General features: G+C 42.6%; 1 protein-coding gene and 1 long non-coding RNA gene across 3 annotated transcripts in view; both read left to right on the top strand.

Annotated features, from left to right (window-relative positions):
- The window catches only part of KIF5B (kinesin family member 5B), a 35812-nt gene extending 28430 nt beyond the window's left edge, over nt 1-7382 (top strand). The window contains exons 21-26 of the mRNA XM_083406173.1: nt 462-522; nt 608-679; nt 773-877; nt 1761-1977; nt 3141-3292; nt 4921-7382. Coding sequence (XP_083262299.1) covers nt 462-522; nt 608-679; nt 773-877; nt 1761-1977; nt 3141-3277 — 592 coding nt within the window. The 3' untranslated portion in view covers nt 3278-3292; nt 4921-7382. The remainder of the gene's footprint in view (nt 1-461; nt 523-607; nt 680-772; nt 878-1760; nt 1978-3140; nt 3293-4920) is intronic.
- An 11491-nt stretch (nt 7383-18873) lies between these two features.
- Nucleotides 18874-22201, top strand: LOC310661173. 2 transcript variants are annotated; one of them, XR_014503809.1, is made up of 3 exons: nt 18874-19083; nt 20296-20401; nt 20999-22201. It is a non-coding gene; the product is annotated as an uncharacterized lncRNA (long non-coding RNA). The 2 variants fall into 2 exon arrangements; XR_014503810.1 differs by lacking the exon at nt 18874-19083 and adding an exon at nt 19387-19686.
- Nucleotides 22202-25643: the final 3442 nt, after the last annotated feature.

Raw genomic sequence — 25643 nt, 5'->3', positions numbered from 1 at the left:
TTGAGAAGGAGGCTATGTCTCTGGCAAGGCCCTCGTGCCTCTTTCCTGAAGCCAAGCAAGCAGCCCTCCATCGGGGGGGGGGGGTGATTCAAGGGGTTCTGGGCTTTACACGGTTTTGCAAATACTCGTGGACCCCCGGAACTGAACCCTCACGTAAGATGCAAGTTGCCTGTTTCATTGTGCATTGTCAACACCACATGTTAAAATACAGTGGGTATACTCTGTTCCTCTTTTGGTTGTGGCCTCCAAATTATTGAGACTTACTTCAACCCAGCACTTCCGGTCTTCAGAATGTGGGCAGAGATTGTTTGTCCAATGGAAGTTTTATTTTATGGTTCTGTTTTTAAAAGTGGAAGCAGCTGTCTATGTGTGATGTTTCATCCTTCTTAGATGCTTTGAATTATTCTACTTTGGGCTAGATACTGGAAGAATAGTAGGTAATTCATTTTTGTTCACTTTAGGGTTATGCAAGATAGGCGAGAACAAGCAAGACAAGACTTGAAAGGCTTAGAAGAGACTGTGGTAAGCTAAATATTCTGAAAGTATCTTTCAGATTCTTGAATTTATAACCTAAAAATGCTACAGTTTGCCATCTTTATGTTCCTAGGCAAAAGAACTTCAGACCCTGCACAATCTTAGGAAACTCTTCGTTCAAGATTTGGCTACCAGAGTTAAGAAGGTAATGCCAAGTTCTTCATTTTAGAAACTATTGATATTTTTTATACGAATTTCATGGGGATCGAAACTCAGATTGCCTATCTTATCGCCATAGAGTGCAGAGATTGACTCAGATGACACAGGGGGCAGTGCTGCCCAGAAACAGAAGATTTCTTTTCTTGAGAATAATCTTGAACAGCTCACAAAAGTCCACAAACAGGTAAACTGAAATATATTTTTATATCTGATCTATTTCCATGGCTTTATAAAAGCTTATCCATGCTGTACATACTGAAGTTCTTTGGCTCACACATTTTATCTCTTAAAAGTTGCCACAAGTTGCCCTATTCAAGTAAACGTGCTACTGAGTAAAAATCAAGAACTCTTTGGCCAAATTTAACAACTTTGATTGCCATGCATTCTTTCATATGACTTGCCAACATCCTACTACATCTAGTCATGCAGTAGAGGAGAAAAGAAGGCTAAAAAAGGTAAAGGACCCCTGACAGTTAAGTCCAGTTGCGAATGATGCTGGGGTTGCAGCGCTCATGTCGCTTTACTGGCTGAGGGAGCCGACGTTTGTTCACAGAGTTTTTCTGGGTCATGTGGGCAGCATGACTAAGCTGCTTCAGGCAAACCCAGAGCAGTGCACTGAAACGCCTTTTACCTTCCCACCGGAGCAGTACCTATTTATCTACTTGCACTTTGACATGCTTTCAAACTGCTAGGTTGGCAGGAGCTGGGACTGAGCAACGGGAGCTCACCCCGTCGTGGGGATTCGAACCGCCAACCTTCCAATCGGCATGCCCTAGGCTCAGTGGTTTAGACCACAGTGCCACTTGCGTCCCTAGAGAATCCCAAAGAAACATTGCAGCAATTAGTTGCACCCATGTCTCTCAATGAGGCTATTATTACTATGGAAAATGTAGGTAGGGGTTAGCTCTGAGGGAAGTATTTTTTTATTCTGGATGCTTTACCTTGAATTCTTTGTTAGTTAAAGTGCTGTTCAAAGTAACTATGGAGTGAAAGGATTTGCAAAGGCTTTAATTCCCATAGTCCAGATGTAACATAGCTCTATGTGAAACATATATTTCTACCCACAGCTGGTACGTGATAATGCAGATCTTCGCTGTGAGCTTCCGAAACTGGAGAAACGACTTAGAGCTACAGCTGAGCGAGTTAAAGCTTTGGAGTCAGCACTAAAGGAAGCCAAAGAGAATGCATCTCGTGATCGCAAGCGTTACCAACAGGAAGTAGATCGTATTAAGGAAGCTGTGAGGTCAAAGAACATGATCAGAAAGGCACATTCTGCACAGATTGGTTAGTAGATAAAATGGGAACATTAACAGTGCTGGTATGACATGAATTCAATTATTGATCCCTTGTTCTTGGGTCACTTAGTGCTACACCTGGATCTTAGAATGGTGGTAGATCACTTGCATATCCATAAATTCTATTGATTTGTCCATTGACCAGATTATCTGAAGTTGTTACTTGTATAGTCTGGAAATTAGGACATTAGTTGCTTGAAGTAGTACAATTTGGGATTTAGATACTTCTGGAGTGCAAGCACATGTTATAGTGAAACTTTCACAAGCTTAATATGTGCGGGTTGTTGATCCTGTTAGTATTGCATACTATAATAAGTTTTGTTATAGCTATGTATATGCATATTCCACCTTTCAGAATAGAAATATTTCTACAGGTAAAATCAAAATACTTTAATCAAATCACTATGGAGCGGTATCAAAAAATAACAAATCAGGATGCTTACTACAGGACATAAAATTTGTAACTTGTATTCTTGCACAGTTATGGAATGGGTATGATAGTTTCAGAATTTCGTCACAGTTGGGTGTTTGTTATAGGAGCAAGAAATATTTATAGATCTAGGGTGGAATTCAACATTATTATAAGCGTTCTATCCATGCAGAGCTGCAGCTTGCCAGCCAGGTTAATTCCCCCCTCCTCCCCCAGTGCACTGTTTTGAAGGTTCTTCTGACCCCTCTAAGCCAATTGCAGGGGCACACAATGGGAGGAGAGGGATGGGAAAGTCCCATTGAGCAAGCAGATAACCTTGTACAGGGCTTCTGCTGAAAGGGCACGTTAGGTGATTCCTGCCCTGATAACCCATTTTTTAAAGAAAACTTGCTTAGAAGGCAGCATAGTAAATATTAGTAACAATAAGAGTTGCAAAATCTTTGGCTCCTTAAAAGAGTTAACACATTCATTGGCAAAAACTTACACTGATTTGAGTCTGCTTGGTCAGATGTATGAAATAACCACGATGCACAATAGTTTGTACCATAATAACTTTTTTTTGGTCATTAAGTTACTACAAGACTAAGTTTGCAGCAAAAACAACAAACATGCATATTCCTTTGGAAATAAAATAACAATGAAGTATCAATAAACCAGCACACCTGAATTGTTTAAAAACTTGACTTGGCTTTACCTTTAACATTTGCATTTGTTTCATGCAGCTAAACCCATTCGCCCTGGTCAGCATCCAGCAGCTTCTCCGACTCATCCAAGTGCAATTCGTGGGGGAGGTGCTTTTACTCAAAACAGCCAGCCAGTGGCCCTACGTGGAGGCGGAGCACGGCAGGAGAAGGCATGAATTTACATTATCAAGGTTAGCAGTTAACCTTGTCTATTCCATTTAATATCCTGTCTTCAGTTTAAAATGTTTGGCAGTTTCAAGGAAAATAGGGAATATGATTATTTAAATACAGTATTGGATAAGAGTCCAGGTCCATATGAGTATTTGTGATTAGGGGCAGCTTCAGTTGAACAAGTACGCTGTGTGAAACTACCGTATTTTTTGCTCCATAAGACACACTTTTTTCCTCCTAAAAAGTAAGGGGAAATGTCTGTGTGTTTTATGGAGCCAATTCGTGGTCCCTGGAGCCGAATTGCCCAGGGGCGAAAAGCAGATTGTGCTGCTTCTTTTTTTAGAAAGAGGGAAGAGGATGTTGAAGCAAAGCAACTGAGCAGCAAGTGATCGGGAGGAAGATAAGGCTGTGGGAAAAAGAGGCTGCCGGGGGGCGGGGGGAGGTAAAGACAGCAAACTTGCAAGGAGAGGAGACAGGAATACTAAAACAAGCAATGAGAAGAGAAATTAGAAGAAAAGGAGGAGCAAAAAACTGCTCCAGCTAAGGAAAAGACACGTAAGGCAAACGAGGGAAGGGGGGGTTGAAACGAAGCCACTGAGCAGCTGATCGGAAAGCAATCAGGAGGGAGATAAGGGGCGCTAGCTATAAAGGAGGCTGCCTGGGAGTGGGGAGGTAAAAGCACATGGATCCTCAGGATTTTTGCATTGGGTTACCCCAAATTCACCATCAGATCATATAGCATGTCCATGGCTATAGAGTGCACCAAAAAAATCACGCATCCACTGTTTTGTGGGGCCGCAATGGCGCAAAAACGTGGTTACAAAGCACGGATCCACATGGATTTTCAGAATTTTTGCATTGGGCTACCCCAAACTCACCGTCAAATCACATATCATTGTCTGAGGCCACAGCATGAACCACAAAAATCATACATCCACTGTTTCGTTCAGAATATTTTTTTTATTGTTTTCCTCCTCTAAAAACTAGGTGTGCCTTATGGTCAGGTGCGTCTTATGGAACGCAAAAATACGGTAATTAGTTCAGAACCAAGTAGATTCCAGAATAGCTTACCATGTTCCACACATTGTCCCGCCCCACCCCCACCCCCAGCTGAGTTTGCCGTACCACAACTAAACAGTGTTTGCAGTTGCCTGTCTGACCAGGATGGGTTTCGGTAAGTTATAAGGAACGTTGAGGATAAGAGAGGAATACTTTTAATTCAGTATTACTGGGGTAAATCCAGTTCAGCTGCCTCCAAATTAAAGTACATAAACTGAGGAACAGGCTAAAGAATGACCAGAATTCATGGGTTTTAAGGAAGACAGAGTTGAGATTGGAAGATTAATTGCAAAGAAACCAGGGGAGTATGACGTAAAGGTAGTGATAAATAGAGTAAGGCGTTAATTAAAAATGATTGCTAAACAAGTTAGCATTTAGAAAAACATTGATACCTTAATTCTGTATTAGAACTGGTACAGCATCTTCTACTGAAATTGTGACACAAACTTAAATGGTGACTAGTTTTCAGTGAGTAAATGTAGATGAAAATAATTGTGTAAATCTCACGATTTTTAGAGTAAAATAAAATTGTGAACATTTTGTTCACTTATTTTTCTATGTATGCATAAGTTTCTTTGGCTTTTTCTAGATGCTGAAAGCTACACAGCATGAAGAGGATTGGATATTGCGCAATGAGAGTCATTCCGTGACAGTGACGTCTATCTGTCTCTCCCTGGGGATTGTAGGATTATTTTTTTGAAAATTGTATAAACTTATACTGGTCTGTACAGCTCTCCTCATTCTACAAATTTGGCTAATTGACTCCAAACAAAACTAGGAAAAACTTTCTTCTTGGGAAATTGACGTGTAACTTAAAACGTAGCTCTTTTCATTACCTGATCTGTCTTTCACGTCTTAAATTTAGTCTGCACTGTGCCAAGTTGAATGTATGTTAAGCAACATCTTAGTTAAAATTTCCTAGCTTAATTTATGTATATTTAATGGTCTTAGGGATTGTGGAACAATGTTGAAGTAAAGTTTTGATTTTACCACTTTTAATAACACTACTTGACCCACTCTTGAATTAGAGCAGCACTGTACATTAAGTTTGCCTGGATGGCTGTATAGAGCATAAGACTAAAATTATGTGTACAGTTTGCAATTACTGAGGTGTGCTTATGACGACTGCCCTTAGGCACTGAAGTCTCTCAAAAAAATGTGGATTGAAAATTTTCCTTTTTTGATGAGGCTGCTTAACTGTTTGATTAAATCTGTTATCAGGTTAATGAGTTAATACTGTATAACAAGTAGTAAATGTAAGTTTACATGGAAAGACTTTGGCAATGACTTTTCATCTGTCCTGTTCCTGATTATACCCAGAATAGTGTGATGAGGTGAAAACATTCTGCTTCATCTTGATAAGCCTGTTAATTGGTCACCAGAACTGGAAGAATTTGGTTAACTTTTCCAGTGAGAAATTGGGGCACTGTAGAACTCCTTGTATTATCAGTGCATCATCTTTCATTCAAACTACAAATTTGACTTTAAGATAATGAACTGATTGAATAAGTGGAACCAAGTGAATAAAGGGGGAAAAGAAAGTGCATAAAATGGCCAGAAATGTAGGATGGATATGGAAATTGTGCTACACTGAAACTGTACTGTAACTTATTTGTAAATCTAGAGTTCTGTAAATGTGTTTTTCTCTAACAATCCTGTTGGACATCATTATCATCATCATTATTATTTTTGCAAAGTTTTGAGACCAAGTTTAAAGTTTTGCCCTGCAAAAAGCACTTGAAACGACATGCCACAAAATTCAAAAGAACACCTTTGACAGGGAAGTTACTGTTTGATATTGTCCAAAGGCTTTGAAAGGTTTTCTCATTACAGTCACTTGACTGGTAGGAAGTGAAAGAAAATGCTTTCCAAAAGTTGAGAGATTTTGAATAACTGCTTTTCCAGAGTAAGTTGATGCCAGTTTTATATTATACTGAAGTACATTCACAGGCACTTGCCGGGGGGCGGGGTAGGTTTTCTGTAGAACTTTATGACTATCTTTTGTACAAATTGAAATATTTGTATTAAGACGGAGCCTAGTAATAGAAAAAATTGACTGACCCCCCCCCCCCCATACCTTAAGTTTTGATTAGTGTCTTTTTTAATACATTTATTTTAGAGACTGGGGTTTTCTTTTCTTTTTTAATCAGCCAGACCCTTGTTTGGAATTGTCATAAGATAAACCTCTTTTTTTGTGCTTGAATTAAACACTCCAAACTGAAAAGATGAAATAAGAGGGGACTTGTATAAAGGGAAAATGGTGGAGAAGGAATCTCTGTTAAGTGCTTGAAGTTGTGTTTTCAGTTGCATTGGCCTATGTCAGTTTCTCAACTATAGCCGTACAATTTCAGTCTGGATTCGGTTTACACAGTTCAATCTGGTTTCCTGGCAGTTACTCAAATGAAGCAGGATATTTTCTCATGGCTGTTTACGTTAGTTTCATTCCTGTAAGTAATGTATCACGGGTTTTGGTGCTGACATGGCTGTGTAATTAAACAGTTAAATAAACTGTAACTAGCATGTAGCTCAACATGTACATCCTTTTTATACCTAAGCTTTTTTATTTTAACCTTTTATGAAGTTTACCAAGAACTGCAACTTAAACTTTCAAAAGGACTCCTATGTTCTTTGGCTCTCCTATGGTAGGTTGCATGGACAGGACAATTTTTTGGTTTTGTAAATTTAGAATCTTCAATCTGCAATAGAATTTTAAATGCGTTACTGTTCCAATTTACAGTTCTTGAATTTTTATTCCTCTAGGCTATTTTTTAAAAAATGGCTTAGGACAGGAATTGAATGACATGAAAGAAGACTATTTATTCATGGAGATAAACTAAATTATTTGCATAACATTACTGATTAACTACTTTAAATTAGACCTGAAATGACAAGAGTCTGCCTGTGGCAAGGATCTGCCACTGAATAAACAGTTATGTATTCTCAATGCATGAGAATGCATTTAAGAATAACTGGTTTGGAGAAGATGCCATATAGTTTTAACTACCTGCATGCTGTAAATGTTTTTGTGTTTAAATAAAGAAAATCTTTGAATTTTAGTGAACTTCATTGAGACCTATATAACCTTTTAAGGTCGTAGCCATTGGATGACATTGTTTTTTCTACCTATGTATCTCCCTATATTGTACTGAGGTGCTATACTGAGTGTGAGCATTTTGGAAGGGGGCTTCATCAGTCAGCTCACAATTTTCCCATTGAAGGCCAGTTTATGCACTGTGGGTTTTTCCCCATAGGAAGAAGGACTTAATCTTAGATGTCTGTGTATACCATTTCAACATGGATACACCCCACCCTTGCAAGTTGCCTGGATGATAATGTATTGCATGGGTGCTTCATATTGATACATGTATTCTGTTGTGTATGCAGGGATGTCATCCTGAAACTCAGTCCTTGTCCCTTCCATGTGCATGCCCAGATCATGCATGAACCAGCTGGGGAAGTGAAGTCCTACATTCTTAATCTCATCTTGCCAGTGTAATAATTGCATTTAAATATCCTTTATTTTTATAATTAAAAAGCCTCAGGCCTGATTAAGACCTTACATGAGTCAGCCTAGATAGCTTTGTCAGAATAGCTTGAAGGGGAGTAATGTAGATTGCTGTAGAAGCAGCGTGCTTTTGGCTGGCTCTGGTGTCCTACTTTTTTTACTTTGGAAAGCTGACTTCCACACCAAAAAAAGACTCATGCTTTATTTGCTAGTCAACCTGTACATTTTAGGGTGTACCCTTCTTCCAACTGTATCCAAATATGTTTAAACCTCATTTCCAGATATTGTGGTAGAACTGATGGCTTACGTCTTAACCAACTGGCTTGGTGAACAGAAATGAATTCATCTAAAAATATTCGCCACTAGGGGGTGCAACAATCACTTCTATCTGGAAGTCTTTGAGCTATTGACTGAAAAGCAGGAAGGTGAGGAATGGCAGCATAAATGTTGCTTTCCACTTCAGTGTGAAGAGAAACCAGCCTGAAAACATGCATTTTATAAAGTGCAAATGGTCAGAGATTAGATGCTTCAGGAATCCTTTGGTGTCTTACTCATTTGTGCATCACAAGGACATGTCTGCAATTGTTCTTTGCTCCTTGCAAAGTAAGGTGGGAGGTGATTTTTTGCAATAACGAATGGGATGTTTATCAGATTTGGAGTAGGAGCAGCCAGGTGATAATATTTGCAGTGGCCGTTGGACTCTGATTTCATTGCCAAGTAGAATAAGTACCGTATTTTTCCGTGTATAAGACGAGGTTTTTTGCTTTAAAAATTAGTTTAAAATTGGGGGTCGCCTTGTATATGGAACATGGGCATCTGGGGGAATTTTTAACATATTTAAGCATATGTCCGGGAGTTTGGCTTGGGCGGGCTGAGGCGATCCCTCCTGCTGCAATCCCCCCCTTTCTCTCCACCCCCCTCCCGCTTCTGGGCTGCATGCTGACGACTGGCTCTCCTGAAGCCCCCACTGGCTTGACCACTGGATTGAGAGCAGCTGCCGCCGCTGAGTGTATACCTCAGTGTACCTCTCTTGCCCTTCTTTTTTTCCTCTTCCCCCTCAAACTCCCACCCTGCCCCCAGCCCGCTCACCACCTTCCTCAGCTCAGTTTGCTTGATAGCATGGCCGGACGCAGAGCGGCCGCTGCCTTCCCCCTGGTCTTCCTTGGGAGCCTGCTTCCCCACAGCAGGAGCTGCCACCGAGGGGGAGCGTGTGGGGCCCCAGTCGCTGCCTTTGCTTCTGCGCCACTGTGCACTGCATGCTCCTCCTGCTGGAAACTTTGAGGGCAATCGCCCCCAAAAAGATCAACAGCTTGCCGCCGCCAGTCATCCAGATTTTCACTTCTATTTTAGGGTTTCATTTTCTTAATTTTGGGTTCAACAAAATAGGGGTCGTCTTATACCTGGGGGCATCTTGTACATGGAAATAGACGGTAAATCTTGTTTCACTGTGATTAAAAAGTGTAGTTTTGCTAACAGTTTGGATTTCTGAAGCAATTTGGACTTTTAAAAAATGCAGATAATGGGTCCACAAAAAGCTGAATTATTTCCCCTCCAAGGTTGCCAAAAGAAGAAAATGCTGGGGAGAGGGAGAATTGTTTGGAACCGACAAGTCTAGCTTCTAATTGGAGGGAATTATATCACCAGGGCTATTCAATCGCAGCACCCCAGCTCTGCTTCCTTTTGTACTTTGCATGCTGATTGCAGCATCTGGGCTTGACGAGGCAGATGACCCTCACCTGTTCCAAGCCTCCTCCAGCTGAGGAATCACCACCTCCCACAGCTAGCAAGCTCCACCTAGTCAGCTAGAGAGATGGGATGTGGGCCCTTGCCTGCCTCAGCCTCCTGGAGCATCACTTCTGCTGTTCCCTACACCTCAGAGCCTGCTGTGTTTGTGGATAGAGGAGCCCCTCTGACTCTGCTGATGGGGTCTGCTGCTCTGGTTCCTGTGCATTTACCCCCATCCTCTGTCACCCTGTGAGTACTTCCTTCCCCATCCCCCGCTTTGCCCAGTCTGTCCCAGTCCTGTTTACACCCCCCCGCTAGGATCTTCCTCCTCCCTGTTGACCTGCCAGTTCATGAGTGACTTACCGTATTTTTCCGTGTATAAGACAATGGTTTTTGTTACAAAAAATAGGCAAAAATTGGGTGTCATCTTATATACAGATAGTGAATGCGGGGGGGGGGGACATGCGATTAATGGCAGCAGCAAGCAGGAGATTGGCAGCGGCGATTGAGTGGGTGATTAGTGGCTGTGGCAAGTGGGTGGGCGGGCTGTTGCTGGCGGTGGGCGGGCAGACAATTGGCTGCGACGGGGTGTGCGATCAGCAGTGGCTGTGGCAAGCGATCGGCAGTAGCGGGCAGGCGGGTGAGTGATTGCCAGAAGTGACCTCCCCCCCCAAAAAAAACCCCCCTAAACTTAATTTATTAATTTTGGGTTTAAAAATATAGGGAACGTCTTATACATGGGGGCGACTTATGCACAGAAAAATACGGTAGGTAAAATCAATAACAAAAGGCTAGTCCCTACCCAGAGTTTTATAGTCTAGAACACACCACACAAAAGGAAATTGGGATGAGAAGGGAAAATAAAAACGAGCGAACTCAGGCAGCCATTCTTGAAGTTATGTACAGTGGTACCTCGGGTTAAGTACTTAACTCGTTCCGGAGGTCCGTTCTTAACCTGAAACTGTTCTTAACCTGAAGCACCACTTTAGTTAATGGGGCCTCCTGCTGCTGCCGCGCTGCCAGAGCATGATTTCTGTTCTCATCCTGAAGCAAAGTTCTTAACCTGAAGCACTATTTCTGGGTTAGCGGAGTCTGTAACCTGAAGCGTATGTAACCTGAGGTACCACTGTATTTCTTATATTGACCAGTTCAAATTGAGACAGTTGAAGGAGTGTAGGAGCCCAACAGAGTTCGTCTTTTAGCAGAGCTAATGAAATTTCCCTAAGATCCATATTGTACATGTTAGCCAAAGTGCCTCAAGAGGCATCTGGCATGTTTTATTGATTATAATAACTTATCTGGAAGCAGGTCTTTGTAACCATAGAAACAGAATTTTCTTTAATGCTGGCAGCATCTTTGGGGAAGTAGTCAAAGAAGGAGCAAGCTGATTAAATTATTTAAGAACTAAAAAGCATTTCTTTCGTGGCCGCCTCTCTTCTAATTGGAGACGGTAAATAATGGATGGGAACAAAACACTGAGCCTTGCAAACTGCTAAACTTTCTCCAAAAGACCTTGAAAGTCCCTCAGTTGTGCTAGATCTTTAGAATACTATCTCTAGGCTACAGCTAATGGCTGTAGTCAAGGTGAGCAGAGGTGTCCAGTTCCCTTCCCTTTTGGGATACGGCTGCAGTACCCGTAATAATAGCATGGCAGATAAGAAAAAAAGCAACTGAGGCTTTTCCTGGCATGCTAATGCTATGGCAGGGGAAAGTTTGAGATGCTCAATTCTCTCCAACCGCTTAAGAGTTTTTATTACAAGCTTTCTATAGATTTTATTAGATCAATAAGTTTGAGGTGCTCTTGCTGTGCTGGCTAAATGTGGCTGTGGGGGAAATTAGTTGCTGGAGCAGTTTAAATTCTAATCATGTCAAGTATGCGATAGTTGAATCTGCTGTCTTTTGGAAGCAACCCTACAACCTCTACTCTCTCAGAAGCCACTGCAGCATCAGGGGTGGAATTGCAGCCCCAAACACCTTGCTTTAACTATAGCTGGTGTGAAATGTGGCTGTATCTAAATGAACACAATGCCTTCCTTCCATGCCTGCTGTGGTGTGTAACTTAATACTCTGGGTTGTATCTAATGCAATCATCCTGTTAGTGCAATGACTTTGGCCTGCAGAATGGGATGTCTTCTTGCTCTCCATGTGACTTCCCATATGCTCTGGAGGAATGAAGGAACCCTTGAGCAGATTTGCGGGGAGGCAGACACCTGGGGACAGGAGACCAAGTCCCATTGTGCAAACAGAATATGTTGCTCTAATGGGACGACTCTGTTGGATATCTCCCTCTGATTCTGCCAACAGCTGACTTTGCTTCTACTGTGGGTCTCGTTCAGAGACGGATGCCAAAATTGAGCAAAAATGTGTGTCAATTAAGTAGCAGCTGTTCTGCTTGCTTCATATTGGAAATTGGCACTTGTGACCAAAAGGAAGCATAGCACAACTTGTAGGGCAGTGCTGTCTAATATTTTATTCATTTAGCATTATTGTATCCCAGTCTTAATTAAAATGCAGTGGGCCTGTTATGGGGGGGGGATGTTCCTTTGCAAATGCAAAATTGTTCAAAGTCAGGAACCCCAAAACTGTCCCCACCCCAGTGGGGGGCTACTTACCAGGGTCTGGGAAGGTTGTGGGAGGGCTCTGGGAACTGCGACCTTCCCAGACCCCCTGTAAGCAAGGCAGTGCCTTCCTTACCGGCTTCTGGGACACTCACAGAGCCCTTGCACTTCCTTCCTAGAGGCTGGTAAGGAAGGCGCCACTGGGCTTTTGGGAAGGTGGTGCAAGGGGTCTGGGACGCTGCCAGATGAAATGATTAGAACATTGAATTCCACCCCAAGTATGTCAGTGCATATTGATGTCTTAGGAAAATGTACAGTCAATATTCCTGCTATTTGGAAAACTCTTACTAAAGTGGACATTCTAAATAAATGTATTCAAACCATGGGAATACATACACACCCTAGATTGCTGATACATCCCATTGTATGTGGATGGTACTGTTTTGGCCACATGAGTACTGGCACTCTGAGAATTTACATATATAAAGATATTTGTGTCAGCCATTGCATTTTTATTTGCTGAAACATTGGGACGTGCTAGTTTCTGCACAAAGATGGCAGGTCGCATGTTTTTTCTCACTCTGCATTGAGTTTACACTACATCGTCAATGCATAGCAAACATCCTTTCCAGACACAACTAGCGTGACACATTTCAGCTGCTTGTTTGTTTCAGGCTTTCTGTATCTCGCCACATTGATCTGTGTGTGTGTGTGTGTGTGTGTGTGTGTGTGGTTAAATGACAAAATCAAATGAGCCACTGTGCCCTGCATGGTGACTGAAGGCCAGTCCTGCTGCCCCAACAGCATCACCCCTTGAAGGGAATGAGCACAATGGAATACAGTGGAACAGCCACTCAAGCATGTTAATCTTTGCATCAGGTCACTGAATGGAAACAAGGCAAGCATTGTTCCTCTAGGGGACAAGAGAAGCTTGGAGAGAAATGCAAGGAATAAAGATCAAAACCAAATCATGCCCACTTGGGAGAGGTGGCAGAAAGGAAAATAGCATGCATTTTTCTGTGTGGTTTTTTTTAAATATAAAAAAATCATCCTGAGGGTTGTACAGCTCTTGCACTACAGTACTGGAATGTATTACTGGAGCGCATAAAAAGCCATTTGTTAATATTTTCTGTGTACCCATTTGCAGAAGTGAGCAGCTGCTCATCAATGCCTCTTGGCATTGTCTGGAGGAATTAGCTATGCGCTAATTCACACTACTAAGGAGTTAACAATTAACTGCATGGCTGCTGCTTTACTACTAATTCACCATGTGCAAGTTTAGTGCTGCGGCACATTGGAACATGTGGTGTGTAGCTCAGTGAACTAGCATTCAGTGCAATATTGGTTATGAACTTGAGGTTCCCTGTATTAAAGGGTATGATTTGCTTCCTTGATTTTCTGTCTGACACAGTGGCACCAGCCTAGGGTGGGTCTGCATATGTGTGCATTTTTAAAAATGCTAATAGAGATGATGGTCAGAATAACCTTTAATTGCTACTGTGAGAGATTAGATAAAGAAAGTACTTTGACCCAGTATTGCTAGTTCAGCTACCTTGGAGGCAGGATCTTTCTCCCACATCAATATGCTGAAATTGATAGTACACTCCTATGTATATCTGCTCATAAGTTGAGTGTGTATAAGAATGTGACCTACGTGACTTGAATAGGTGAAAAATGCAACTTCTGCACTTTCATTGTAAAGTATTCTAATTTTCAAGGTACATTTCCAAAAGAAGTATGATGGAAGGTGTGAGTAGGGTGTTGGAAGGAGGTGAGGTTTATTGCTAGAAAAGGAAAAGAACAAATGTTGGTGTGCATTGTTCCAAAAAGTCCAGAATAGGCTTTCTTCTATACATGTGCTGTTAAATCAGTAATATTTTGATTGGGAAACCTTAACACCTGTCCACAAATTATTCTAATGTAGGGCTGGCTAATCTCTGGTCCTCTTAATGTTGCTGAACTCCAGCTCCCACCAGCCCCCAGACAGTTCGCGTCTCCGCTCCTCCACATGCAGCTGCTGGGTGACCTTGGACTAGTCACACTTCTTTGAAGCGTGTTTTTACATGAGTAGAATGTGTATTTTTATTTAAAATGCATCTCTGGGTTATTTGTGGGGCCTGCCTGGTGTTTTTACATGAGTAAATGTGTTCTTTTATTTAAAATGTATCTCTGGGTTATTTGTGGGGCATAGGAATTTCCCCCCAAAAAATATAGTCCGCCCCCCCCCCAAGGTCTGAGGGACAGTGGACCGGCCCCCTGCTGAAAAAATTTGCAGACCCCTGACTTGATTTGTAAGCACAGCCATGCAAAACTAAAACAAACCATAGCAGCCAAATATGTCGTCTTACCCATTTTTTTAAAAAAAAACTTTCATAGTTTGTGTTATATCCCTGTGGGGTCAGCTTGTTAATATTATTTATTAAATTTGTATATACTTGCAGGTCTCAGAGTTTGGTGATGATTCTGCAAGGTAGATTGACATTTTTCATTGAATTGGCTAGGTAATCTTAAAGCCTCTGAGCGTAAAGCACACTTAAACAAAAAAACTTAAACTTAAACAAAAAAAAGCCCCCCCACATTGGGCTGGATCAAACCAAGTTGCACTGGGGTCCCATTGAAGTCATTGCTGTGTGACTAACCCTCTGCTGGACTCTTAGACTTATAGAGTTGGAAGTGCTCTGAATTTAAAAATGACAGAGATAGTATGAAAATTGCTTAACTACAAATAAGTGTGCTTGTAATAGGAGCTTTGATGTACCTGGTTTCAGCAGACAAAGGATGAACATGCAGTAAAATTGGAAGCGTACTCTTGGCCTGAAATTTTTGGCTTGCGCTTAATTTGTATTGTATTTTAAAATCCTACCACATGGGGGAGCAGTTCATCAGTAACAAGATCTGACTAGCTTGGCAGGTAGTGAAATGTCCTGCTATTGGCTTATTCTGTGTTGTGCAAGACTGCAGTTCTGCAGACTCTTGAAATTCTACTTCAGCTTTGCACTGGATTGCCATGGGCTATCCTGTTGATTCTCTGTTGCATGTAATGATGAATACTTTGTGCTCTTTGACTATATAACCACACCTTGAGCTAACTAGGGACCAAATTGCAATCACTCTTTAAAACCAGCAAAACTAGTATTCAAAACATAAAATTGAAAAGTGGCACATTTGGTTTAATAGATTCCTATGTTCCTGTGTGTAGTGATTCAATAGCATGTGAATATGTGTTTGTGACAGGGACGCGGGTGGCGCTGTGGTCTAAACCACAGAGCCTAGGGCTTCCCAATTAGAAGGTTGGCGGTTCGAATCCCCGCTGCAGGGTGAGCTCCTGTTGCTCGGTCCCAGCTCCTGCCCACCTAGCAGTTCGAAAGCACGTCAAGTGCAAGTAGATAAATAGGTACCGCTCCAGCAGGAAGGTAAACAGTGTTTCCGTGCGCTGCTCAGGTTCACCAGAAGCGGCTTAGTCATGCTGGCCACGTGACCCGGAAGCTGTACACCTGCTCCCTCGGCCAGTAAAGCAAGATGAGTGCTGCAACCCTAGAGTCGTCCGTGACTGGACCTAACGGTCAGGGGTCTCTTTACCTTTACCCTTAAGGGGGCTGTGAATAAGTGTGTGCACAAGAGGCCTGTGTGCCACAAGGGGGAAGAAGAAGAGTTTTGGATTTGATATTCCATTTTATCACTACCCTAAGGAGTCTCAAAGCTGCTAACATTCTCCTTTCCCTTCCTCCCCCACAACAAACACTCTGTGAGGTGAGTGGGGCTGAGAGACTTCAAAGAAGTGTGACTAGCCCAAGGTCACCCAGCAGCTGCATGTGGAGGAGCGGAGACGCGAACCCGGTTCACCAGATTATGAGTCTACCGCTCTTAACCACTACACCACACTGACTCTCCCACCACACTGGGAAAGTGTTTGGGCAGCCTATACATACTTTATTTAGGAAGACTAGTGATTTTGTCTTCTCAACTGTTTATAGGTAAGCGAAGGAATGCATATTAGGAAAATTAAAACAAATGAATGGATAAAACTTCGTTGACAGTGGAGCTCTGAGGGTATACTTAGTGCTGCATTCAGAATACCTTCTGAGTGCCAACATTAAAATAGAGTTTTAAAGGCCACAGCACCACAATCCTGCATGCTTGTGGACATCTCCTGCCTTCGTGCCTACACAAGCACGAATGATATTTTCTGTGAAGTTCATTATTATTGGTTTGCTCAGGGGCATGAAAAGAATTGCAACCCTCTTTACATATTTAGATCTGTTTTTCCTTCACAGATAGCAATCTGGAGGGGAGAGATGGTTGTGATGGTTGCAGCAAGCTAAATGCCATGTGGCTAGGGTGTTTTTTAACACAATGCAAACATTGTTCTAAGAATGCCCAATTAGGGTACTTTCTGCTTGAGTCGGGTTTTGAGGTTTCCTGCATCAAAGCCCAACATCCTTCTCTGTTGCACTGCACTAAATGTCTTCCATAGTGGTCGTTTGCAATCACTTACACCCACCTGTTGCTGTACTAGATGCCATACAAAAGCTAGGAAACATTGCCCTACCTGCAGGCGTCAATTTTACTAAATACAGCACACAAGGAAAAGCAGTTTGGGGAAGGGGGAAGAAAGGAGAGTATGCAAAAAATAAAAATAAAATAAAATGCATGATGCAGTAATATGGCTGCAGTGTTTCCAAAGGAACATGCTGCTGTAAAATTTGGCTGACTCAGCAATCACTGTATCCTACCCTTTTTGCAGCACAACTTGCAGGATAAGGGGTCACTAGGTTATACCGACACAGCTATAGCTGGTCAAAGATATGTGCTTAGTGTTCATTTAGCCACAAAAATAAAAAGTTCATTAGGTAGCACTTGGGGACACATAATTCTTAGTTTTTATACTGGTTTTCTTTGTGTATACAGTATATGTTACCTCAGTAATCTTTCTATCACCCTTGTAAGATAGTGTGCTAACTAACAGTTCATCCTTGAATATATGGCACACCCATGCCTCTATATTTTTCTTTACTTTGCAGAAAGAGAGACTCTCTTTTGAGGCTGAGTGAGAGAGAGTGGCTTGCCTGGTACATTCATGTCTGAGCTCAAATTTGAGCCATGGGCTTCACAGCTGACACTGTGCTACATGACCCTAAGATGTTTACTCAAAAACATCCCATTGCATTGAATGGAAATGCTCTCAAAGAAGCATGTTTAGGCTTACAGACATGCAGTGCAACCATCACCATACCTACTGAGTTCAGTGGTGTTTACTCCCGTGTAAGTGTGGTTAGGATTGCAGCCTTAGTCATCGCTCTGCATCTGCTCATGTACTTGGTACCATTTTCCATATCCGTAAACCTCTGATTGCCGTTCCCTCAAGTTGTGCTACGTAACTGGAGAATATGCATAGTTCAGATATACATACACCTAGTCTCAATGCAGCCTTTTTGCTGGACAGAGCCGGGACAGATTCAGGTTATATGTGATTTTGTTGTCGAGAAAGAAAAAAATGGGAAGGAGATAAATGCAGATTAGAGAACACAATTTCTATTTCAGCATAAATCCATAGTTAATTAGATGTCCTGTTTCTCCCTCTCTCTGTCTCCTCATATTTGTTCCACAGTCTCAGATAATGCGTAGCTCAAATGAGGTTACCCTTGACCATTTCACAGCTGCACAAAAGTTGAGTAAGAGGTTACACAAAAGGAAAGGAAAACTGAAGGGGAGAGTTCATCTTGGTTTAAAATGGTTTCAGGCAAGAATGCTAGTGCTGTCTCATTGTGACCAGGCGATGTAGATTGTGCCTCAGGTGGCAGATTGTGGGGTGCCATCATCAGTTAGGAAACTGTCAATTCCTTAATTTATTTTCATCGTCTGGATTTTCCTCCTCTGGCACAAAAATGCATTGGTTTATAAGTCCTTGAGGGTCCTAAAGACAAGTTGCAGTAAGCTATCTAATCAGGATGTTGATAATTCCCAAGGTATTATCTGTGGGCACAGCCTAAACCACTGTTGTCTCCCCCAGAGCAGCAAGAGCACTCATGTGCTATAGGATTTTTTACCCCCTGGCAAAGGCTTGTGCATATTCCAGGGCAGGCAACTTTGCAAGCCTTTCCACATCATCCCTTCCCACTCATGACGAAGCTGTGTACAGGCCCAGGGACAAAAGGGAAGTAATTTTAATTGCACAAGGAACTCCAGGGAATGGGGCAATTATTTTCACAAGCTGTTTGAGTCAGGGAGGTGCATGTGCTTTTGACAGATGGCATGGCTGTGATTCATAAGGAATACTCTCTTGCCCTCTGGTGCAATGTCCATCCAAAACAAATGCACCTGACAGTGGGATTGTTCTTTGGATCTGCTCACTGTCACAATGTGCATACTTGTCATCCTTTGCACAGCAAAACTATTTGGGCTGTGTTGTAAGAGCTGGGCTGGCCTATAGGATTGTTTTGCTTTGCTTTACAGTACCTTGACATATAAAAGTGCTGCTACTTCTTTTGTACTTGGCTGTTTCTCAACTGTTCTGGAGGCTTGACCACTTTGCTAGGTCTGGGGTCCAGCATCAGGACTCCACTGCCTTCATTGCCTTCCACCAAGGAATGAGACTGTTTTCTGCTTGGGGGTACTCTATGGCCTGATTGGCATAGATGGCATGTATGGGGTGGGTAACGGACTTGTGTATTGGGGTGCCATGTCCTTTAAAAACTGGTTTGATCTCCAATTCTATTACTTAGCTTCAAGCCTCTTTTTATTTATGTCCCGTTTTGTCTACAGGGCTCTGATCACATACATTGTCTTTGTCTTTGTCATCATTATTGCTGTCTTCTTTCAGTAATTACCTCAAGTACTTTAAACGAGACACCCTTGATGCCTCACATCCAGACATTAACACTCCCAGGTCATTCTTTCAGTGCCTTCTCTATTTAGGCACCAGGTTCAGTCATTGAAGGGAAACCATACTTCCTCATGGGGTTTGGTAAGTGACGATTAACTTCAAAGCGTGAACATTTTGCTGCTACTCTTCAAACATTCATTTATTTACATGCCCCCTTTTCCACAGTGAACTGTGCCCAAAGCAGCTTACAATAAACATTCAAGATGCAGAGCATTGAGACGGAGGAGAGTCAATGTACAAATCAGTAAAATCAAAATGACAAAAAAACCCCCACAAATTTAGCAAACGTAAATAAATTCATTGTTGTAAAGGGAACCAGTCTTAAATACAAAGCAAAGCAAAAGTTAACCGACATTGAAGTACCAGATTCTGGTATGACTGCACTCCAAGGAGCCTCAGTCACCTGGCTTAAGTTCAGTTCAGCAGTTCAGCAGGCTAGATTGCATTCAGCTGACTCTCACATGGCTGCTGCAGGGGATGATGACAGCAGCAGAAAGGAAATGCTGGGGACGGCAGTGATGGGAAGGCCTCTTCGCCCGCCACTGGGAAATTCCACCTGCTGGGGCAGGTCTTACTGCACAAGGTCGTCTCACTAGGTTGGGTGACATACAGCAAGCACCTACATCTCTCCCCCAGAGGAGACCAGCAGCAGCAAAAGGGAAATGTCCTTGGAGGGCAATGCTGGTAAGTCCTCTTCCCCAGCCACCTAGCAGAGCCTGTGCTTTGAATGCAAGAGGCTTCAGCCTTAAATCCCTGGCTGTATCTTCAAGTATGACTGAGAGAATCCTTGCCTTTGGAAAGAGCCACTGACCGTTAGTGTCAACATTACTGAGCTAGATGGACCAATGGCAAGGCAGATTCCTATGTTCCTGTGTGTATTGATTCAATAGCATGTGTTTGTGAGAAATCCAGCTCATTCATTTCTAAGCCCTTGTCCCTGTTTTCCATTCCCTGTTGCATCTAAGCAATGTTCTTAACATTCCCTTTGGCCAGGGGCATAGGAGCCAAGGCCTGAGGTCCCTTTGCACACACACCCCACAATAAAATATTTGAGGGGGCTGCTCCCCAAGTTTATGGGCATTGACATTAAAGTTATGTGCATGCACCATGTCTTGTGATTGAACATGTGGGGTGAGGCTTACCTGTCCCCCATATTTTATTCAAGTTGGCACCTCTAGCCAGGGTGGGGAACCTTAGGCCTAGAAGCCAAATGTGGCCCTCTGGGCCCCTCTGTGGGGACCATGGAACTCTCTCCGGGCCATTCTCTCACTGACCTTGCTTTGCTTGCTTAAGGGTTTTTGCCTGTCTGGAATGTGTCCTTGAACTCTGATGATGTCTCCAGCTTGCCTGGATATTAGACAAGAAAGGGTTGTGAATATGTGCAGCCTCCTGTGCAAAGGTAAAATTAACATTTGTTGCACCCTCACCACTGACATGTGGCCCTCAGAAGGTTGTGCAGAATGCAATGTGGCCCTCCATCTGAAAAGGTCCCCCCCCCCCGTCTTAGACAAGGCAGCTGCCCTTTAGTCCAACAATCCTTGCGTACTCCATATCAAAACTAGGGGCTGAGAAATCCCCCTTAGCTACTCAAAGAGATGAGTTTTGATGGTCCCAAGTCACCTTCAGCTGTACACTTGCTGGTTTGCTGAAAGAGGGAATTAGGTGATTAGAATTACAATGCCGGCATGGAATTGTTCACCGGGGTATTTCTGAGTTCATTGAGGGAGTGAACTATTTAGAAGAGTCTACTATAGCAACGCGTTATCTGTGTATTGCTACATGTATTATAACTGCCTCATAATTTCATCTGATAGCGGCTGCTTCCTGTATTCCTGAGCATTAGTAAAATAAATTTTAACAAATTGCTGGCAAAAATCCATCTCGGGTGTGTTCTACCATTTGGAAATTGCCGCAAGCAGCTATTGACCTACAGTCTAGCACTAGATTGGTGCGCAGTAAATGCCACTCAATAATTCCACTGCCTGGCTAATTCCAGGGGATCATGACTTGCCTGCTTCTGAAAGGCTTGTGGTGGATGAAGAAGTCTGAACTGGCCCTGTGGTGTCTTTGTGCTCTGGTTTCGTTCCAAACTCTTAGCGGGGATAACAAGAACCTCCTGGGCACAGCTGCTTGTCATTCTTCTCATATTTGACTGAAGCTCTGTTGGCACATTTCTGGTTCATCGACTCAAGAAAGTCATGTGTCTTGTCTTTGTGGTCCATGTTTAATGGGGGCAGGTATTCCACTCTGGAGAAGGACACGAGGATGTGTGACATGGCCTGCTTTAAACACCCCAAGCTGGCCACTGCTTTTGGAGGACCCTGCCCAGTGTTGAAGTAAGATTCAGCAGCCAATGTGGCTGATTTTTGTATGTGGCTCTGCGGAGGGGAACATCTTGAACGTTGCCTCAGGCAGCCACAAGTCTTGGGCCAGCCCTGATGCAAGAACAGGGCTCTTCTGTAGAGAATATGGAGGAGGGGCTGATTGATAGCATACTATTGCAGTCCTGCTGTTGATGTTTCGTTGCGTTCTTCATTGTTGTGCTGTGTTTTTAGAGGGGAGGGGGACTTTGCATTTGTGTTGGTTTTACTATGAATTGAGAGCCAGCTCGTGTGTGAATCTTAAGATGAAACGGTGGGATAGAATTGTTTTAAATAATGACAGTCCAAAGAGTGTACGTTTGTTCTCTTATGGGTATAATACAGAAACAGGAAGAAAGGCTAAAGGACAGAAAAGACATGGCTCTCACCTTGCAAATCTGCAGATAAGGCTGGCAAAATGCTAAAACCACAAGCCACTTGGTAGAGGAAGCAAAACATGACACCTCCTTACAATGTGATTCTCATTCAGCCCCAAGTCATATAAATGCTTGTGTGTCCCTTTATAATCCTTGGCTACAGGGCGGCTTCAGTCCTCAAAACCTGATGTCAGAGCCTCTAACAAACCAGTTGTGCTAACAGCTGCAAGATTTGAGACCATGGTGAGGAGCACATTAAATCCCTTTTTAATAAGCTCCTTATTAAAGTGCAAACATATTACTTATTCTTTCTGATGTAATGGATGTTTTATTCCTAGTGGATTTTGCAACCAGCCCTAGCAACACTTATGTTTTTGCTCTCTTGTGCTTTTTTTGTGGACTGGGTCAGAGGGGTTTTGTTTATTTTTGTTTATTATTATTTTTGCCTCTGAACAAAAATGCTCAAGCACTTATCTCATTGCCTTGTTTTCCTTCCTTGAGATCAGAAGAAAGTTATCTCATTTATGCATGTGCCCAGGGCCTTGGAATTAAAAAGAAGTTTTTGTTGTCTCTGAGAGAGCTGCCATCATCCATTTCCAGGGTTATTCAATAAGTGTGTGGATATATTAATCCCCCACAGGCATACACTGAAGCATCCAAGACATGGGCCTCATTATTTCTTCCACCATTATCATCCCCCTGGATTTGCTTTCAGGCCTTGCTTCCCAGAATGCAAAACTGGAACAGACTTTTTTCTTTTACCCACAGGGATATTGCAAGAGATAAATAGAGTACATTGAATACCGTCCGTTGTTTGGTTACTATTGCATACAGTTTGAGCTTCATGTAGAGTTTTTAACCACAGTATTCTTTGAACTTTGGAGTGTACCTACAGCACAGGACTTTTTTGAGCAGCCTGAGCCCTGAACTCTAGAGGGTCTTCTAAATTTGATCACTCGGAACCTTGATCCTTGCAGTATTTTAATACATAATTTATTTTCAGTATTGTGTCTTGTGTGTGTGCAAATGAAGGGTTTGCTACTGCATCTTTTATAAATCGCAGTCTAATACTTTAGATAGAACGCCTTGGAACGCCTTGTAAGTCAGAACATTTTGACTCCTGGAAGTGAGTGTTCCAGTTTGCGAACGTTCTCTAGAACCTGAATGTCTGACACGGCTTCCGCGGCTTCCGATTGGCTGCAGGCTGTGGCACACCTTGGTTTCCAAATGTTTTGGAAGTCAAATGGACTTCCGGAACAGATTCCGTTCGACTTCCGAGGTACCATTGTACTGCTTTATAGTCCATGGTGTTTATTTGAGTGGACACATGTGCATCATAGCATCTTTGGGTATTGTTCCATATTTAAAATAACAGACTTTAATGGTTCCAAATATTTTGTGTGTCCGATGGCTAAAGATGTCTCCTGCAACCTGCACTGGAGATGCCCTGCATTTTTAGATCCTATTTATTCTGCTTAGCATGTATCACAAAGCCCATCACTCACTTATAATTAATTCTGCCTGGAGATAATTTTAAGCCAAGGTTTAGAGGTAGCGCAGGGATACACTTCTTTATATAGCCTCTGTACCTTAAAGAATGTGTTATAGATAGCATGAGGAGCGACCGGGGGATTGTCCTACTCAGTAACTAGGGCAGGGAGATTGCTGGGTTGCATCCTTTTCTGTTCGTGGCCTATAAAGCTGTGAGGAAGGAAGAATGTCCTCCCCATCTCAGGTCTGTAAATAAAAAAACTCAGTAGAAGGTATGCTGCCATAGATTAATAGAGACACAGAGCTGTAGAGCTGAAAGGGCTGATGAAGGTCAACTAGACCAACCCCCTGCAATGCAGGAATCTTTTTTGCCCAACGTGAGGCTCAAACCCACAACCCTCAGATTAAGAGTCTCGTGCTGTACTATCCAAGCTGTACAACAGTAATCAAAGTTGCCTTCTCATTATTCGATTGATCACTTAGATTGTTTTAAATAGAGCTGACAATTTTTTTAATGTCTCTGATAAAGCCGTTGGTTGACTGGTTGCTTTTGGTCTGTTTAATAAGACTGACATGGATTTTATTTGCTGTGGAAATAAAATCGCAACTCCACCCAGTGCTTCTCTGACACTCTCTGATGGCTTGGTACCTGGAGTAGAAGCAAGAGAGACCACAACACCTGAAGAACCTTCAGAGGAGACATTTGAGCGCTGTTGGGAACAACTGGTGGGCGGACTTTCCAGATGAGTGTCTTCATGTGAAGCAAAGGCACAGTTATTACCTTGGTGTTGCAGGGAATCCAATTCCTTGCTCTCAAGCTGAAATCCTTTCTCTGTGGGAAAACGCAGCCCCCATTGCTTCCTCCTCTCACATCTGCAAGTTTGAGGAATTAATTGTTCCTGGGAATGGATCGTAACTCAGTGGTAGAGCATATGTTTTGCAGACAAGATGTTTTGAGGTTCAGTCCTTGACATCTCTTGTTAAAAAGGGCCAGGTAACCGCAGGTGATGCAAAAGACCTCTTCCCAAGAGCTGCTGCCTGTTAGTCCAGTAAGGATATGTGTGGACATCCGTATGTGGATACACTGAACCACACTGTGTGAATGGATCGTATTATATGCAAGCATATTATATGTGCTTTGCTGGTTGACATCTACTGCTTCACCTCCTACTTCTGTTTGCTATTGGCCAAGAGTACAACCAAGCCATTTTGCTGCCATCAGCCCAAACAAAAGGATACAGCGTGCCAGTTTCCACAGTCACAGTTCTATCACCTCCAGACAATTTTCTAGGGTTCCAGGGAAATCCCCCCTTTTAAGCACACTGGGAAATTCCCAAATAATTACATCAAAACTCCCAATTTGGCTATACTCCCACTCTGTGGCTGGCATAGCCTAATGGTTAAAGCCACCACAAGTGTCCAATTAAGAATGCCACATGGGTGTGTGTCTTGTGCTGTTGTAGCACAGTGGAGAACCAGGTCCTCCCATCCGGACACCGTTCTCCCCAGTGAATAGAAATAGAAGCGTTGGAAGGAAACAAAATTCTTACGATGCATAAAGTCCGATTTCTCTTAATAAATATCTTTCCCCACCCTTTTCTGTTTCTCATGGAGATTAAAAATAAATGGTGATGTTCCAAGGACTTTCACACATAAGAGCCAGATAATGAGAGCAGATGTTCAGGGTAAACAATCTGGGAACATGGCTTTTGAAAGGGCCGTTTGTCCTTTTGCTTTGCTTTATGGACTGTGAACCTGCAACTGGAGAGTGTGAAGAACAGATAGGCCCTGAAACTATGTTCTTGGGCGAGACTCTAAAATGTGTGGAAGGCACTACAAATTCCATAAGAGAACAACACATTCCCTTGGAACAGAACCTTGCAGGACTAGTTTGAGCACTCATTGATTTATTTAATTCAGAGTTTTAGTATTTTGGCAACATTGCTGCCAAGTCAGATGTTCATATTCCTGAACCCTGAGAAGGTTGCCTGGGCGAGGGTGTTCAGCTGTGCCCACATTTTGCTGGTACAGTGTTGCATATCCAAGTCCTGTACTGAATATCTGAGTTTTGTGGGGATGAGCAACCTCCAGGTGTTGGGTTCTCTGGCCAGTGGTCAGGGATTGACAGGGTCCGTCATCCAGCAAGATCTGGAGGGCAACAGGTTCTCCAACCCTGCCTAATAGGATACTGGATTGCATGCTGAGCACTTGCTGAAAACAGCAACATGGATCTGAGCTGCTTCTGCTTCTCATCCTCTGGAGTAAATTCTCAGCTTGAGAGGCAAACATCTCTTTTCTCTGCTACAAAGTCTCTGTTTGTTCTCTAGCACTCTCAGAAGTGCTTTGGCATTTTGGCATTGCAGTGATGTGCAGATTTGCAAATATAACCTAAATATTGATATATTTTAAGGAT

Source organism: Podarcis tiliguerta, assembly GCF_965153285.1.
Source record: "Podarcis tiliguerta genome assembly, chromosome: 12".
Classification (NCBI taxonomy): domain Eukaryota; kingdom Metazoa; phylum Chordata; class Lepidosauria; order Squamata; family Lacertidae; genus Podarcis; species Podarcis tiliguerta.
Note: the sequence above shows the minus strand (reverse complement) of the source record. Positions and strands in the feature narration are given on the sequence as shown.